General features: G+C 40.3%; 1 protein-coding gene across 1 annotated transcript in view; it reads left to right on the plus strand.

The window, feature by feature from the left end:
* The window catches only part of LOC135514181 (pappalysin-2-like), an 88,111-nt gene that overhangs the window by 23,917 nt on the left and 49,161 nt on the right, over positions 1–15,033 (plus strand). Inside the window, exon 8 of the mRNA XM_064937467.1 lies at positions 7,255–7,552. Within this exon, the coding sequence (XP_064793539.1) occupies positions 7,255–7,552 (298 nt within the window). The remainder of the gene's footprint in view (positions 1–7,254; positions 7,553–15,033) is intronic.

Genomic DNA, 15,033 nt, shown 5'->3' on the forward strand with positions numbered 1-15,033 from the left:
GATTATTGAAAGTTGCCACCCTTTGCCTTGATGACAGCTTTGCACACTCTTGGCATTCTCTCAACCAGCTTCATGAGGAATGTTTTTCCAACAGCCTTAAAGGAGTTCCCACATATGCTGAGCACTTGTTGGCTGCTTTTCCTTCACTCTGCAGTTCAACTCATCCAAAACCATCTCAATTCAGTTGATGTTGGGTAATTCTGGAGGCCAGGTCATCTGATGCAACACCATCACTCTCTTTCAAATAGCCCTTTGTTTTGGGTCATTGTCCTGTTGAAAAACAAATAATAGTCCCACTAAGTGGATGGCATTTTGCTGCAGAATGCTGTGGTAGCCATGCTGGTTAAGTGTGACTTGAATCACTGACACTCTCACCAGCAAAGTACTCCCATACCATCACACCTCCTCCATGCTTCACGGTGGGAACCACACATGTGGAGTTCATCCGTTCACCTACTCTGCATCTCACAAAGACATGGCGGTTGGAACCAAAAATCTCAAATTTGGACTCATCAGACCAATTGCAGCAATTTAACCATGAAGGCCTGATTCATGCAGTCTCCTCTGAACAGTTGAGATGTGTCTGTAACTTGAACTCTGTGAAGCATTTATTTGAGCTGCAATCTGATGTGCAGTTAACTCTAATGAACTTATCCTCTGCAGCAGAGGTAATTCTGGGTTTTCCTTTCCTGTGGCGGTCCACATGGGAGTCAGTTTAATCATAGTGCTTGATTGTTTTTGCAACTGTACTTGAAACTTTCAAAGTTCTTGAAATTCATGTCTTAAAATAATGATGGACTCTCGTTTCTCTTGCTTATTTGACCCGCGCCTTGCCATAAAATGGACATGATCTTTTACCAAATAGGGATATCTTCTGTATACCACCCCTACCTTGTCACAACACAACTGATTGGCTCAAATGCATTTAGAAGGAAAGCTCTGGAGCAGGTTTTCATCAAGGATCTCTCGTACTTTGCTCCGTTCATCTTTCCCGAGATCCTGACTAGTCTCCCAGTCCCTGCCGCTAAAAATCATCCTCACAGCATGATCCTGCCACCATCATGCTTCACCGTAGGGATGTTGCCAGGTTTCCTCCAGACGTGATGCTTGGCATTCAGGCCAAAGAGTTCAATCTTGGTTTCATCAGACCAGAGAATATTGTTTCTCATGGTCTGAGAATCTTTCAGGTACCTTTTGGCAAACCTTTTGGCAAACCTTTTGGCAAAATGTGCCTTTTACTGAGGAGTGGCTTCCGTTTGGCCACTCTACCATAAATGTCTTATTGGTGGAGTGCTGCAGAGATGGAAGGTTATCCCATCTCCACAGAGGAACTCTGTAGCTTTGTCAGAACGACCATCGTGTTCTTGGTCACCACCCTGACTAAAGCCCTTCTCCCCCGATTGCTCAGTTTGGCCTGACGGCCAGCTCTAGGAAGAGTCTTGGTGGTTCCAAACTTCTTCCATTTAAGAATGATGGAGGCAAGTGTTCTTGGGGATCTTCAATGTTGCAGACATTTTTTGGTACCCTTCCCCAGAGCTGTGCCTCGACATGATCCTGTCTCGGAGCTCGATGGCCAATTTCTTCAACCTCATGGCTTGGATTTTGCTCTGACGTGCACTGTCAACCTTGGGACCTTATATAGACAGATACAGTGCCTTGCAAAAGTATTCGGCCCCCTTGAACTTTGCGACCTTTTGCCACATTTCAGGCTTCAAACATAAAGATATAAAACTGTATTTTTTTGTGAAGAATCAACAACAAGTGGGACACAATCATGAAGTGGAACGACATTTATTGGATATTTCAAACTTTTTTAACAAATCAAAAACTGAAAAATTGGGCGCGCAAAATTATTCAGCCCCTTTACTTTCAGTGCAGCAAACTCTCTCCAGAAGTTCAGTAAGGATCTCTGAATGATCCAATGTTGACCTAAATGACTAATGATGATAAATACAATCCACCTGTGTGTAATCAAGTCTCCGTATAAATGCACCTGCACTGTGATAGTCTCAGAGGTCCGTTAAAAGCGCAGAGAGCATCATGAAGAACAAGGAACACACCAGGCAGGTCCGAGATACTGTTGTGAAGAAGTTTAAAGCCGGATTTGGATACAAAAAGATTTCCCAAGCTTTAAACATCCCAAGGAGCACTGTGCAAGCGATAATATTGAAATGGAAGGAGTATCAGACCACTGAAAATCTACCAAGACCTGGCCGTCCCTCTAAACTTTCAGCTCATACAAGGAGAAGACTGATCAGAGATGCAGCCAAGAGGCCCATGATCACTCTGGATGAACTGCAGAGATCTACAGCTGAGGTGGGAGACTCTGTCCATAGGACAACAATCAGTCGTATATTGCACAAATCTGGCCTTTATGGAAGAGTGGCAAGAAGAAAGCCATTTCTTAAAGATATCCATAAAAAGTGTAGTTTAAAGTTTGCCACAAGCCGCCTGGGAGACACACCAAACATGTGGAAGAAGGTGCTCTGGTCAGATGAAACCAAAATTGAACTTTTTGGCAACAATGCAAAACGTTATGTTTGGCGTAAAAGCAACACAGCTCATCACCCTGATCACACCATCCCCACTGTCAAACATGGTGGTGGCAGCATCATGGTTTGGGCCTGCTTTTCTTCAGCAGGGAGAGGGAAGATGGTTAAAATTGATGGGAAGATGGATGGAGCCAAATACAGGACCATTCTGGAAGAAAACCTGATGGAGTCTGCAAAAGACCTGAGACTGGGATGGAGATTTGTCTTCCAACAAGACAATGATCCAAAACATAAAGCAAAATCTACAATGGAATGGTTCAAAAATAAACATATCCAGGTGTTAGAATGGCCAAGTCAAAGTCCAGACCTGAATCCAATCGAGAATCTGTGGAAAGAACTGAAAACTGCTGTTCACAAATGCTCTCCATCCAACCTCACTGAGCTCGAGCTGTTTTGCAAGGAGGAATGGGAAAAAATGTCAGTCTCTCGATGTGCAAAACTGATAGAGATATACCCCAAGCGACTTACAGCTGTAATCGCAGCAAAAGGTGGCGCTACAAAGTATTAACTTAAGGGGGCTGAATAATTTTGCATGCCCAATTTTTCAGTTTTTGATTTGTTAAAAAAGTTTGAAATATCCAATAAATGTCGTTCCACTTCATGATTGTGTCCCACTTGTTGTTGATTCTTCACAAAAAAATACAGTTTTATATCTTTATGTTTGAAGCCTGACATGTGGCAAAAGGTCGCAAAGTTCAAGGGGGCCGAATACTTTCGCAAGACACTGTATGTGCCTTTCCAAATCATTTCCAATCAATTGAATTTCCTGGACTCCAATCAAGTTGTAGAAACATCTCAAGGATGATCAATGGAAACAGGATGCACCTGAGCTCAATTTCTTGTCTCATAGCAAAGTGTCTGAATACTTATGTAAATAAGGTATTTCTGTTTTTGTTTCTTTTTACCTGTTTTTGCTTTTTCATTATGGGCTATTGTGTGTAGACTTTTTTTTAGAATAAGGGTGTCACGTAACAAAATGTGGAAAAAGTCTATATATATATATATTTTCCCCTAACCCTACCATCCTTCCCCAAATTGGAGTACACTAATTATATGTATTTTCCTTCTTTATTATTTTACCCAAACCCTACCACCCCTCCCCTAATTGGAGTAAACTAATGGAATACAATAGTTAGGCTTCCACTTCCAGCTGATACATACTACATACATTTCACGGACAGTATATTTTACATGAGTTCTTTTTTATTTGTTTTTAGTCCCAGCCTTCAGCTAACCTCAACCCCTGCCATCTATCTCTGAACACCATCCCATTTTGATTCCTAGTTGCCATATATTTTTCCATTGTGCTGTGATGTTTCACAAAAGTTCTGAACCTTTCTATTCTCATAGTTTCTACAGATTGTACATGGAAGATAAACACATTTGCTAATAGTATTATTATGTTATTTATCGTTTGATTATGGCTTATCGAATCACCCAGCAGTCCTATTTTCAGAGTTAGCTCCAAGGAGATGTTGCATTTTTTAAGCCTTTCCTGAACCTGGGACAAAAACAAACTACATACACCTCCGTTCAAAAGTTTAAGTCACTTAGAAATGTCCTTGTTTTTGAAAGAAAAGCACATTTTTTGTCCATTAAAATAACGTCAAATTGATCAGAAATACAGTGTAGACATTGTTAATGTTGTAAATGACTATTGTAGCTGGAAACGGCAGATTTTTTAATGGAATATCTACATAGGCGTACAGAGGCCTATTATCAGCAACCATCGCCCCTGTGTTCCAATGGCACGTTGTCTTAGCTGATCCAAGTTTATCATTAGAAAACTATTTTGCAATCATGTTACCACAGCTGAAAACTATTGTCCTGATTAAAGAAGCAATAAAACTAGCCTTCTTTAGACTAGTTGTCATCAGCTTTTGAGGGTTCGATTACAGGCTCAAAATGGACAGAATCTAAGAACCTTCTGAAAGTCTTCAGTCTATTCTTGTTCTGAGAAATTAAAGCTATTACATGTGAGAAATTGTGTACTACTCCCTTCACAGAACAGCGCAAACTGCTCTAACCAGAATAGAAAGAGGAATGGGAGGCCCCGATGCACAACTGAGCAAGAGGACAAGTACATTAGAGTGTCAGACCCCTCACATGTCCTCAACTGGTAGCTTCATTAAATTGTACCCGCAAAACACCAGTCTCAATGTCAACAGAGAAGAGGCAACTCCGTGATGCTGGCCTTCTAGGCAGCAAATAATAATTTGTTAATAACTGTCTTGCCTAGTTAAATAAATGTTACACACATACACCACACTGACCAAAAAGTTATTTGTTGGCATTTACGTATGTCCCCATTACCAGTAAAACATAATCAAAGCCTATTTATTTCACTTACTTGCATTGCTGTTTTGTTGTTCATTTCTTCAGTCGTTTCATTCTCAACCTGGATTTCTATTGAACGCCGTTTGGGTCTTTGCATGTCAAAACAGATACATGTCAAAATAACACTATTTGGTTAGCCTTCAAAATAAAAGTATGTAATTGCCAGTGATGTGAATTAAAACAAATAGTAGAATTATGCCATAATTTAATAGATCATGCTAAACAAGGTTGGAATGTTGACATATAAAATTAACAAAAGACAATCATTTGTTAATTTGACAAAAATCTGTTGAAATCACACTGTATGTATTAAACTTCAGAATTGTATTGGGGGCATTCTTACTTCTCTGTACAGCCTTACCTATGGATTGTGGATCAATGGGTTATCAGTCTACTCAGTGACACCCAGAGAACGTTACTCTTATTGCGGGACTGTGAAACAACTGTGAATTGAGCCACATCTATTGTCAACCTACTCTGTGTATTGAACACTATTCCAGAGGAAAAACAATACTGCGTGGATGTTTTGGAGTCTGATAACTCTGAGGAGGATGTTGGGAAAAAATATACAGGGCATTGAGTAGACTGTTACCCCATTTAATTTATCCCCAATCCTTAGGTAAAGCGGCACAGTGCAATATGAATGTCAATACACACAATAGGCTGACTGGGGGGGTGACACAGTCACAGTCCCACGATAAGAGCTACAACGCTAATATTTGTGTTAACTCTTCACAGTTGTGTACTGTGGGTGTCATCCTTATTGTGGCTAGCTTCACAAAACCCGGTCCGGTCAAGCCTCACTAGCCAGATGAAGCAAGCTGGCTGCTTATAATGTTAGCTTTGGGCAACAGGGTTAAGTAGCTGGCTAGCTATTTATTTTCACGAACTGAAGTTCAATTTCAATAGGCGAACAACAAGTGGCTACCTAGCTAATACTTATTTACAAGGATTCCTAAATCATTGCTAAGAATAATGAAAATGACTGCAGTTTCTATTGGTCATTGTTTTCAGGCTGGTTGTATTGGTGCTAGCTAGGTACCAAGCTAAAGCTAGCTAGCTACCCCAGAAGTTGCGGTCGAACAATTAATGCTTTATTACCAATGCGGTATTGAAAATACATCGTTCGTGTCCGGTGTTTGCTTGTTTGCAGACTTTTTTGTACAGCTTTGACAGTGCTACTGATAGTAGTGGTGGCACTTGGCTTTCATGTGCACATCCAGAAAACAGCATTCTATAATAGAACTGTGTTTTTTGTTGTGTCAAATTAAAAGCTTATTTAACCCGTCAAGTAGTGTTATTGTTATTCAACGTGTATCTTCTTTGACAAGCAAAGACCCAAACGGTGTTCCATAGTATGTAGTGAAGCTAATAGCAGTGACGCTATTACTGTGTAACTCCGGTAGGGCAACATCTGAAAAATAGCGCACTTGGTAGTGTGTACCGGTGCTCGACCAGTTGCGAAAGCCAACATCACCCACTACAGAGAACGGTTGATTGTCAAGGGCAATGAATTCCATTATCTTGGCGTTAATGGATTTCACCTTTTGAGTTGTCTCGCTGAAATGTTCTTACTACAACTGACTGCTGGACTTGTTGACTGCTCGATCCACACAGTAGACATTGTGGGCTCGGTTAGAAATGCTGTGTTGCACATGTAGCACAAATTTTACGCCATGTACCTACATTATATAGGTATGTACGTCAGCTTTGACATCGTCTTTGTACATCGGCAATAAACTAGACATTGGGCCGATACCGATGTTGACATTTTTAGCAAATATTGTCAGATTCCGATATGTTCACCGATATATCGTGCATTCCTATTTTTTTTTTATCAATTAATATATTTGCGTTTAACCATAATATTTATTCTAATATTCCTTCTGTATTTTCTGGTGGATTAAATTGAAATTGCAACAAGCTTTCTATTGCTTGTTATTTGCGTTTAACCATAATATTTATTCTAATATTCCTTCTGTATTTTCTGGTGGATTAAATTGAAATTGCAACAAGCTTTCTATTGCTTGTTTTAAAAATAGCGATATTTTGGAGATGTTTTCATTTTCAAATAACCGAAAGTGGGAGGTTGTAATCTGAATGAAGGGAAAAAGGCCATTCTTGAACATGGCGTGACAACAGTGTACATTTAGCAATTATTGAAACTCTCCACAATACAAGCCACGCATTGTGTCTACCTGAATGATAATTCTTTGGCTGTTCATCTTAGCAGGTAATGTCAAGTCATACCAAGTATTATTTTTTTCTAGGTGTTTATGAATAAATAAAGTGATAAGCATATGCATTATTCTCTGGAACTGCTTGATTATACAGGTGATGATTGTCCACCATGTTGTCTCTACAGATAACCAGGCAATCGCCAACATCGAGCTAATAACAGACACAGACGAGTCTCTTGACATGGGTCCACAGCACGTCTTCTGTGATGTGCCCCTCACTCTACGTCTGCACACCGGAAAAAGGGTGGCAGCTGTCAAACTGAGCACCTTTGATGAGAAGATGGAGATTGATGCTATCCTGTTCACTTCTGGCCCCCACAATCCTCTCTGCTCCAGTTGCCAGCCTCTGATCTACCGAGTTGTCAGGCAACCAGCGTTTTCAGGCGATCTGGTCCAGCAAACTCTGCTTACATTTACAGACAGGTAAGATTGACACAAGTAAGATTGACACTGACAAATACTTTGACCTTAGTCTGGAAAGTTCTCCTGTGCCGACACAGATGTATTGTTTACACTCTGTAATTCTGCAAATACTATGCCCTTAGTCCAGAAAGTTCTCCTGTGCGGAGATTTATTGTTTGGAGGTCATGTACCACTGCTCCAAGAACTGGGTCAAAAATACAAAGAAATAAAAAATCACGATCATAATGTATGTCAGTTACGAAGATCAAACAATGCAATCTTCTATAGCCACTGAAGCTGAGATATTCATAATTCTAGTGTTTTGGTTTGGTATTGTTTTCGCAACACAAAAACCAAATGCATTCAATTTGCTTCTTAGCCCTACCTACTGATACAAATCAACATCAAGGGCTTTATTAAAAAAACATTTACAGTGGATTCCTGCGTACGTCAAATCATTTTTATCCCACACTGTGAGAAAAGGTGTTAAGTTGATTATCTGAATCAACTTAACAACTTAAGTGTTCTTTGTTTTTTATTCTGTTCTATCCTACTTTCATTCATAACAGTCTGCTTGGATTCTATATTAGCATCATACACTATTTTTTATGAATGATTTTGTAATTTTTCACAAACACTTTCTGGGATGTTCCTTTTCAAGTGCTTAGTTGCGGGAGTAGGTGAATATGCTGAAGAGGTCACGTTGAAGAATACATTTGGTCTCTAAAAGTTCCACAAGCAGCTGTAAGTGCAAAAAGATGTAAAAACCAAGGGGAATTAAGTTATGTGGAGGGAAGAGAGGCAGTCTCTGGAATATAAACCAAATGTGACCAGCAGAAACAGTAAACACCAGTGGCTGTTTGGACCTGTTCCTTAGCTATTTCCTCTCGCTGAAGGCTCTTCACTGTATGCTCATCATGGTTAGTATATGATAAGTGAGAGGCCTGTCATTTGGAAGAGGGGGTGAAGAGAGAGAAGTGGTGTATTGCAGGAGAGAAATTAAAGGAAGGCTAAGCATTGTGACTGACTGAGTCTACACTGCCACCAAGAGGTATATCTGGCAAAGCAAGATTGTTTTGCACTTGATATCCTAATCCTTAAAAATAGACTCACATTTTTGGTCCATTAGTAGTGAAAAAAATCACTTTTGGGGCATGTGTGAAATAGGAGTAGATGTCGTTAATCCATGGTCAAGGATGTACTATTTCCCCCTGACCCTCATCTTTTGGTTTCTACTATTGCGTACATTAATAACTGATTGTACCATTCCAGTGTCCATTAGGGCACAAAACTACACAGAGTCTAAGTCCTGACAAGAAAACACTCCTGTACAATGTCCTCTGGTGGAATGCTAGAGAGAGGGGGCTGTTAGAGCTGATCCATAATTAATAAGGGTAATTTGTAGCGGGAGGAAATCCGACACGCCTGAGAGAGTAGATAATGTGCATTTTTGTAGGTATTCTTTACAGCTGGCCGGAGACAATGGTAATCAAGCAGTGCTGCCGGGAAATCAAGGGTAGGCTCTTTTTATAGTTTGGAGCTGACCAAAACATCTCAATAGCCCTGGGACAGGAGGTATGATTTCACCGTGCCCACTGTACATCCAGTTTAGGTTTAAGGTCACTGCTTCCCACAGCAAGGTTAGACGATTAGGTGACTAGACACAAATACACAATTAAAGTTACTTTTCACTTTGTGAAAAATGATCATATGTAAATCTGAAATGTCATAGACTACAAATTACAAGAACAGATCACTTTACCCCAGTGTTACAGGTTAGGGTGCCTTCAGAAAATATTCACACATTTCCACATTTTGTTGTGGTACAGAATGAATTACATATGGATTAAATTGAGATTTTGTGTCACTGGCCTACACACCATACCCCATAATGTCAAAGTGGAATTATGCTGATTTTATTTTTTATAAATTAATATAAAATGAAAGGAAATGTCTTTGTTTTGACAAGCCTAAATACGTTCAGGATTAAACTATTGCTTAACAAGTCACATAAGTTGCATGGACTCACTCTGTGTGCAAGAATAGTGTTTAACACAATTTTTTAAATGACTACCTCATCTCAGTACCCCACACAAACAATTTTTTGTAAGGTCCCTCAGTCGAGCAGTGAATTTCAAACACAGAATCAACCACAAAGACCAGGGAAGTTTTCTAATGCCTCACAAAGAAGATCACTTATTGGTAGATGGGTAAAAAAAAGTGTTAATTGAATATGCCTTTAAGCATGTTAAAGTTATTAATTACACTTTGGATGGTGTATCAATACATCCAGTTGCTACAAACTCCTTACTAACTCAGTGGCTAGAGAGGAACAAAACCGCTCCGGGATTTCAACATGAGGCCAATGGTGACTTTAAAACAGTTACAGAGTTGAATGGCTGTGATAGGAGAAAACTGAAGATGGATCAACAACATTGTAGTTACTCTACAATACTAACCTAAATGACAGTGAAAAGAAGGAAGCCTGTACAGAATAAAAGATATTCCAAAACATGCATCCTGTTTGGCACTAAAGTAATACAACTTTTTGTCCATAATACAAAGTGTTATGTTTGGGACAAATCCAACACAACACATCACTGAGTACCACTCTTCATATTTTCAAGCATGGTGGTGGCTGCATCATGTTATGAGCATGCTTGTCATTGGCAAAGGACTAGGGAGTTTTTTAGGATAAAAATAAACAGAATAGAGCTAAATGCAGGCAAAATCCTAGAGGAAAACTTGGTTGAGTCTGCTTTCCAACAGACTCTGGCAGACAAATGCACCATTCAGCAGGAAAATAACCCAAAACACAAGGCCAAATATACAATGGAGTTACTTACCAAGACGACATTGAATGTTCCTGAGTTGCCTAGTTATGTTTTGACTTAAATTGTCTTGAAAATCTATGGCAAGACTTGAAATGGTGTCTAGCAATGATCAACAACCAACTTGATAGAGCTTGACGAATTAAAATAATAATAATATACACATATTGTACAATCAAGGTGTGCAAAGCTCCTAAAGGTGATTCTAACATGTCCTGAATCAGGTGTGTAAATAATTATGTACATGAGATATTTAAGTATTTCAATAAATGTGCACTGTTTGTCATTATGTGGTATTGATTGTAGATGGCTGTGATTGTTATTATTTTTTATCCATTTTGAATTCCGTCTGTAACTCATATTTTTGTATTTTCTTCTGTTGAAGCCATTCTGTTGTTAATTTGCTTCTGTGTTTTGGGTTGTTGTTCTTCAATTGGCAGACAGATAGCCTTACATTCTCCTGCAAAATATTTTGATAAACATGGGAATCCATTTTTCCATTGATGAGAGCAAGCTGTCCAGGCCCTGAGGCAGCAAAGCAGCCCCAAACCATGATGCTCCCTCCACCATATTTTACAGTTGGGATGAGGTTTTGATGTTGGTGTGTTGTGCCTTTTTTTCTCCACACATAGTTAAACTCAACTTTAGTTTAATTTGTCCACAGAATATTTTGGAACATCCAGGTGTTCTTTTGCGAACTTCAGACTTGCAGAAATGTTGTTGTTTTTTTTGGACAGCAGTGGCTTCTTCCGTGGTGTTCTCCCATGAACACCATTCTTGTTTAGTGGTTTACTTATTGTAGACTCGTCAACAGAGATGTTAGCATGTTCCAGAGATTTCTGTAAGTCTTTAGCTGACACTAAGATTCTTCTTAACCTCATTGAGCATTCTGCGCTGTGCTCTTGCGGTCATCTTTGCAGGACGGCCACTCCTAGGGAGAGTAGCAACAGTGCTGAACTATCTCCATTTGTAGACAATTTGTCTTACCATGGACTGATGAACATCAAGGCTTTTAGAGATACTTTTGTAACCCTTTCCAGCTTTATGTAAGTCAACAATTCTTAATCTTAGTTATTCTGAGATCTCTTTTTTTTGAGGCATGGTTCACATACAGTGAATTGGAATTGTGTGAATAGCAAACTCAAATTTTGTGAGTGTTTTTTTATATTGCAGGGCAGCTCTAACCAACATCTCCAATCTCGTCTCATTGATTGGACTCCAGGTTAGCTGAGTCCTGACTCCAATTAGCCAATTGGAGAAGTCATTAGACTAGGGGTTCACATATATTTTCCAACATACACTGTGAATGTTTAAATTATGTATTCAATATAGACAAGAAAAATACAATAATTTGTGTGTTATTAGTTTAAGCACACTGTGTTTGTCTATTGTTGTGACCAATTTATTTAAAAATACAGGTAATTCCAAAGGGTTCACATACTTTTTCTTGCAATTGTATGTTCCAAGCGCAATGCACAACAACAGAGTATCACAACCGTCATGACCATTCATTCACAATTATACAGTTTTGTCCAATACAGTAATACAAATATAATTATAAACTGTGTACTCAATAAAAAAATGTGAGTGCAGTAAATTATCTCAGTTCAGTTCCGACCACGATGCACCACCTCTATAGAGATGAGGTAACGATAGTGATTGTAGAAGCTGTAGATGATGACCCTCTGTAGGTGGTGAAGTAGTTTCAAGTTTCATTAGTTGTATGGGATACGCATGCAAAACATCGTCCAACGAAATATAAAATTAAATAGTTTTAAAAAAAGAAAGAAGACGAACATGCAGTAAATGGCAGTAGTATAGATTAAACATTGGAGCATAGGTATAATACAGAAAGGTACAATTTATAGTACAACATTTACACGTGTATTGGGGAAGGAGGGGATGCTTGTGTGGAGAATCAGAGCAGTTGGTCAGTCCAGTTCAAGTGTTCAGTAGTCTGATGGCTTGTAGACAAAAACAGTTTCTGAGCCTGTTGGTATCAGACCTCATGCTCCAGTACCGTCTGCCCGACAGTAAGGGAGAGAACAGCTTGTGGCTGGAGTGTGTGGGGACCATGATGATGCTGCGTACATTCCTCAGGCACCATTTCGAGTAGATGTCCTGGATGGGTGGGAACACGGTCCCAGTGATGTACTGGGCCATCTTTATCACCCGCTGGAGGGCCTTGCGGTCATGGACGGAGATATTCCCATACCAGGCTAAGATGAAACCAGTCAGGACGCTCTCGGTGGTGCAGTGGTAGTATTTGGAGAGGACTCGGGGCAGCATGCCAAATTTCTTCAGCCGCCTTAGGAAGTGGAGATGAGGTTGCGTTTTCATGACAAGAGTGTTTGTGGTTTTGGTCCATGACAAGTCCTTGGTGATGTGGATGCTGAGGAACTTCCTGAAGTCAGCAATCAACTCTTTGTTTTTCTGACTTTGAGGGAGAGGTTGTTTTCATGGCACCGCAATTCCAATTCACTTACCTCCTCCCTATAGCCTGACTCGTCTTTGTTGGTTATCAGGCCTACAACCATGTTGTCCTCAGCAAATTTGAAAATGGAGTTGGTGTTGTGCAAAGCCACGCAGTCGTGGGTGAACAGGGAGTACGATAGAGTACAGAGGACACACCCCTGGGGGGGCCCTGTGTTAAAACCTCTTTGGGCTAGGGGGCAGTATTTTTCCGTCTGGATGAAAAGCGGGCCCAAACTAAACTGCCAGTTACTCAGGCCCAGAAGCTAGGATATGCATATAATGGTAGATTTGGATAGAAAACACTCTAAAATTATGTCTGTGAGTATAACAGAACTTATATGGCAGGCAAAAACCAGAGGACAAACCATCCAGAAAAAAAAACATTTCAGCCCACTACTGTTTCCAATGTCTCTCATGTTTAATATGAAGGGAAAACCTCACAGATTGCAGTTCCTAGGGCTTCCACTAGATGTCAACAGTCTTTAGAAAGAGTTTCAGGCTTGTTTTTGGAAAAATTAGCTAGAATTTGTAGTGGCTCCCATTTTGGCTGTAGTGTTTTCATGCGCGTGGTGTTTTCATGCGTGTTCTTTGTTGTTTATCTCCGGTAAAGACAATAACGATTCTCCGTCTTAAATGTTATAATTTATTTACATATTAGGGGACCTGAGGTTTGATTACAAACGTTGTTAGACTTGTTTGGAGAAGTTTATTGGTAACGTTTGAGATTAATTTGTATGCATTTTGAAGGAGGGAAACCGGTGGATTATTGAATGAAGCGCGCCAGCTAAACTGAGTTTTGGGGGATATAAAGAAGGACTTTATCGAACAAAAGGACCATTTGTGATGTAGCTGGGACCTTTTGGACTGCCAACAGAAGAAGATCTTCAAAGGTAAGACATTTATTTTATTGGTATTTCTGACTTTCGTGGCGCACCTGCCTGGTTGAAAAATGTTTTTAATCCTTTTGTGTGCGGGGCACTGTCCTCAGATAATCACATGGTGTGCTTTCGCCATAAAGCCTTTTTTAGAAATCTGACACAGCGGCTTGATTAACAAGAAGTTAAGCTTTTTTCTGATGTATTTTCATGAATGTCAAAAATGACTTATTTCTGTCATTTGAATTTCGCACTCTGTAATTTCACCGGATGTTGTCGAGGTGGGTCGCTAGCAGAACGCCTGCACCAGAAAGGTTTTAAGAGTCAGTGTGGAGGAGTATTCCCACATAGGTCCAGATGTATTGCAGTCGTGTGAATAGCGATGAAAATGGAAGCTTCCGTGGATCTGTGGGCCATGACCAGCCACTCGAAGCACTTCATGATGACCGAGGTGAGCGCCATGGGGTGATAGTCATTTAGCCATGACACCTTGTTTTTCTTGGCCACTGGGACGATGGTGGTATCTTTCAAGCAAGTGGGGATTACCTGAAAATGTCTAAGAAGGCGCCCACCAGATGGTCAGGTCGCAGGGATGCCATATGGGCCAGCGGCTTTGTGTGTATTCACTCATTTTCACTCGTTTTCCTCACGTTAGCCTCGGAGAGTGAAAACACCTGGTCGTCCAGAGCAGTGAGAGTCCATCTGGATGGCTTGGTATTGTCTGCCTCGAAGCGAGCATAGAATGTGTTAAGCTCATCTGGGAGTTTTCGGTGGGCACCACACAGCTGGATTTTCCTTTTTTAGTCTGTGATAGTCTGTAGTCCTTGCCACGTGCTACGCAAGTCTGAGTTGTCAAACATCAATTCAAGTTTAAGTCTGTATTGTCTTATTGCGTCCCTAATGGATTTGCGGAGCTCGTACCAGCTTGCCTTGTACGCATCGTGCTCCACTGATTCATCGGGGTACGTTCTGTTGATATTGAATGCTGCAGTATGGGCTCTCAGTATTGTTCATCCAGGGTTTTTGGTTGGGGTATGTCTGGATTGTTATTGTGGGTGCAACCTCATCAACACATTTCCTAATGAAGCCTGTGACTGATGATATACATTCCTGAATGTTGATGGATGAGTCCTGAGTGGATGAATCTTTGGACATAAGTATTTTCAAAACAATCCAGCAGCATTGAGTCTGCCTCCTCTGTCCAGCGCCACACTATTCTCTTTGTTGGTGGCTCCCTCTTGAGTTGCTGCTTGTAAGAGGGGAGTAGGAACAGAGAAAATCTATCTGATTGGTCGAAGTGGGGTGGGGATTTTCATCTTCG

The sequence above is a fragment of the Oncorhynchus masou genome, chromosome 3, assembly GCF_036934945.1.
Source record: "Oncorhynchus masou masou isolate Uvic2021 chromosome 3, UVic_Omas_1.1, whole genome shotgun sequence".
Lineage (NCBI taxonomy): Eukaryota > Metazoa > Chordata > Actinopteri > Salmoniformes > Salmonidae > Oncorhynchus > Oncorhynchus masou.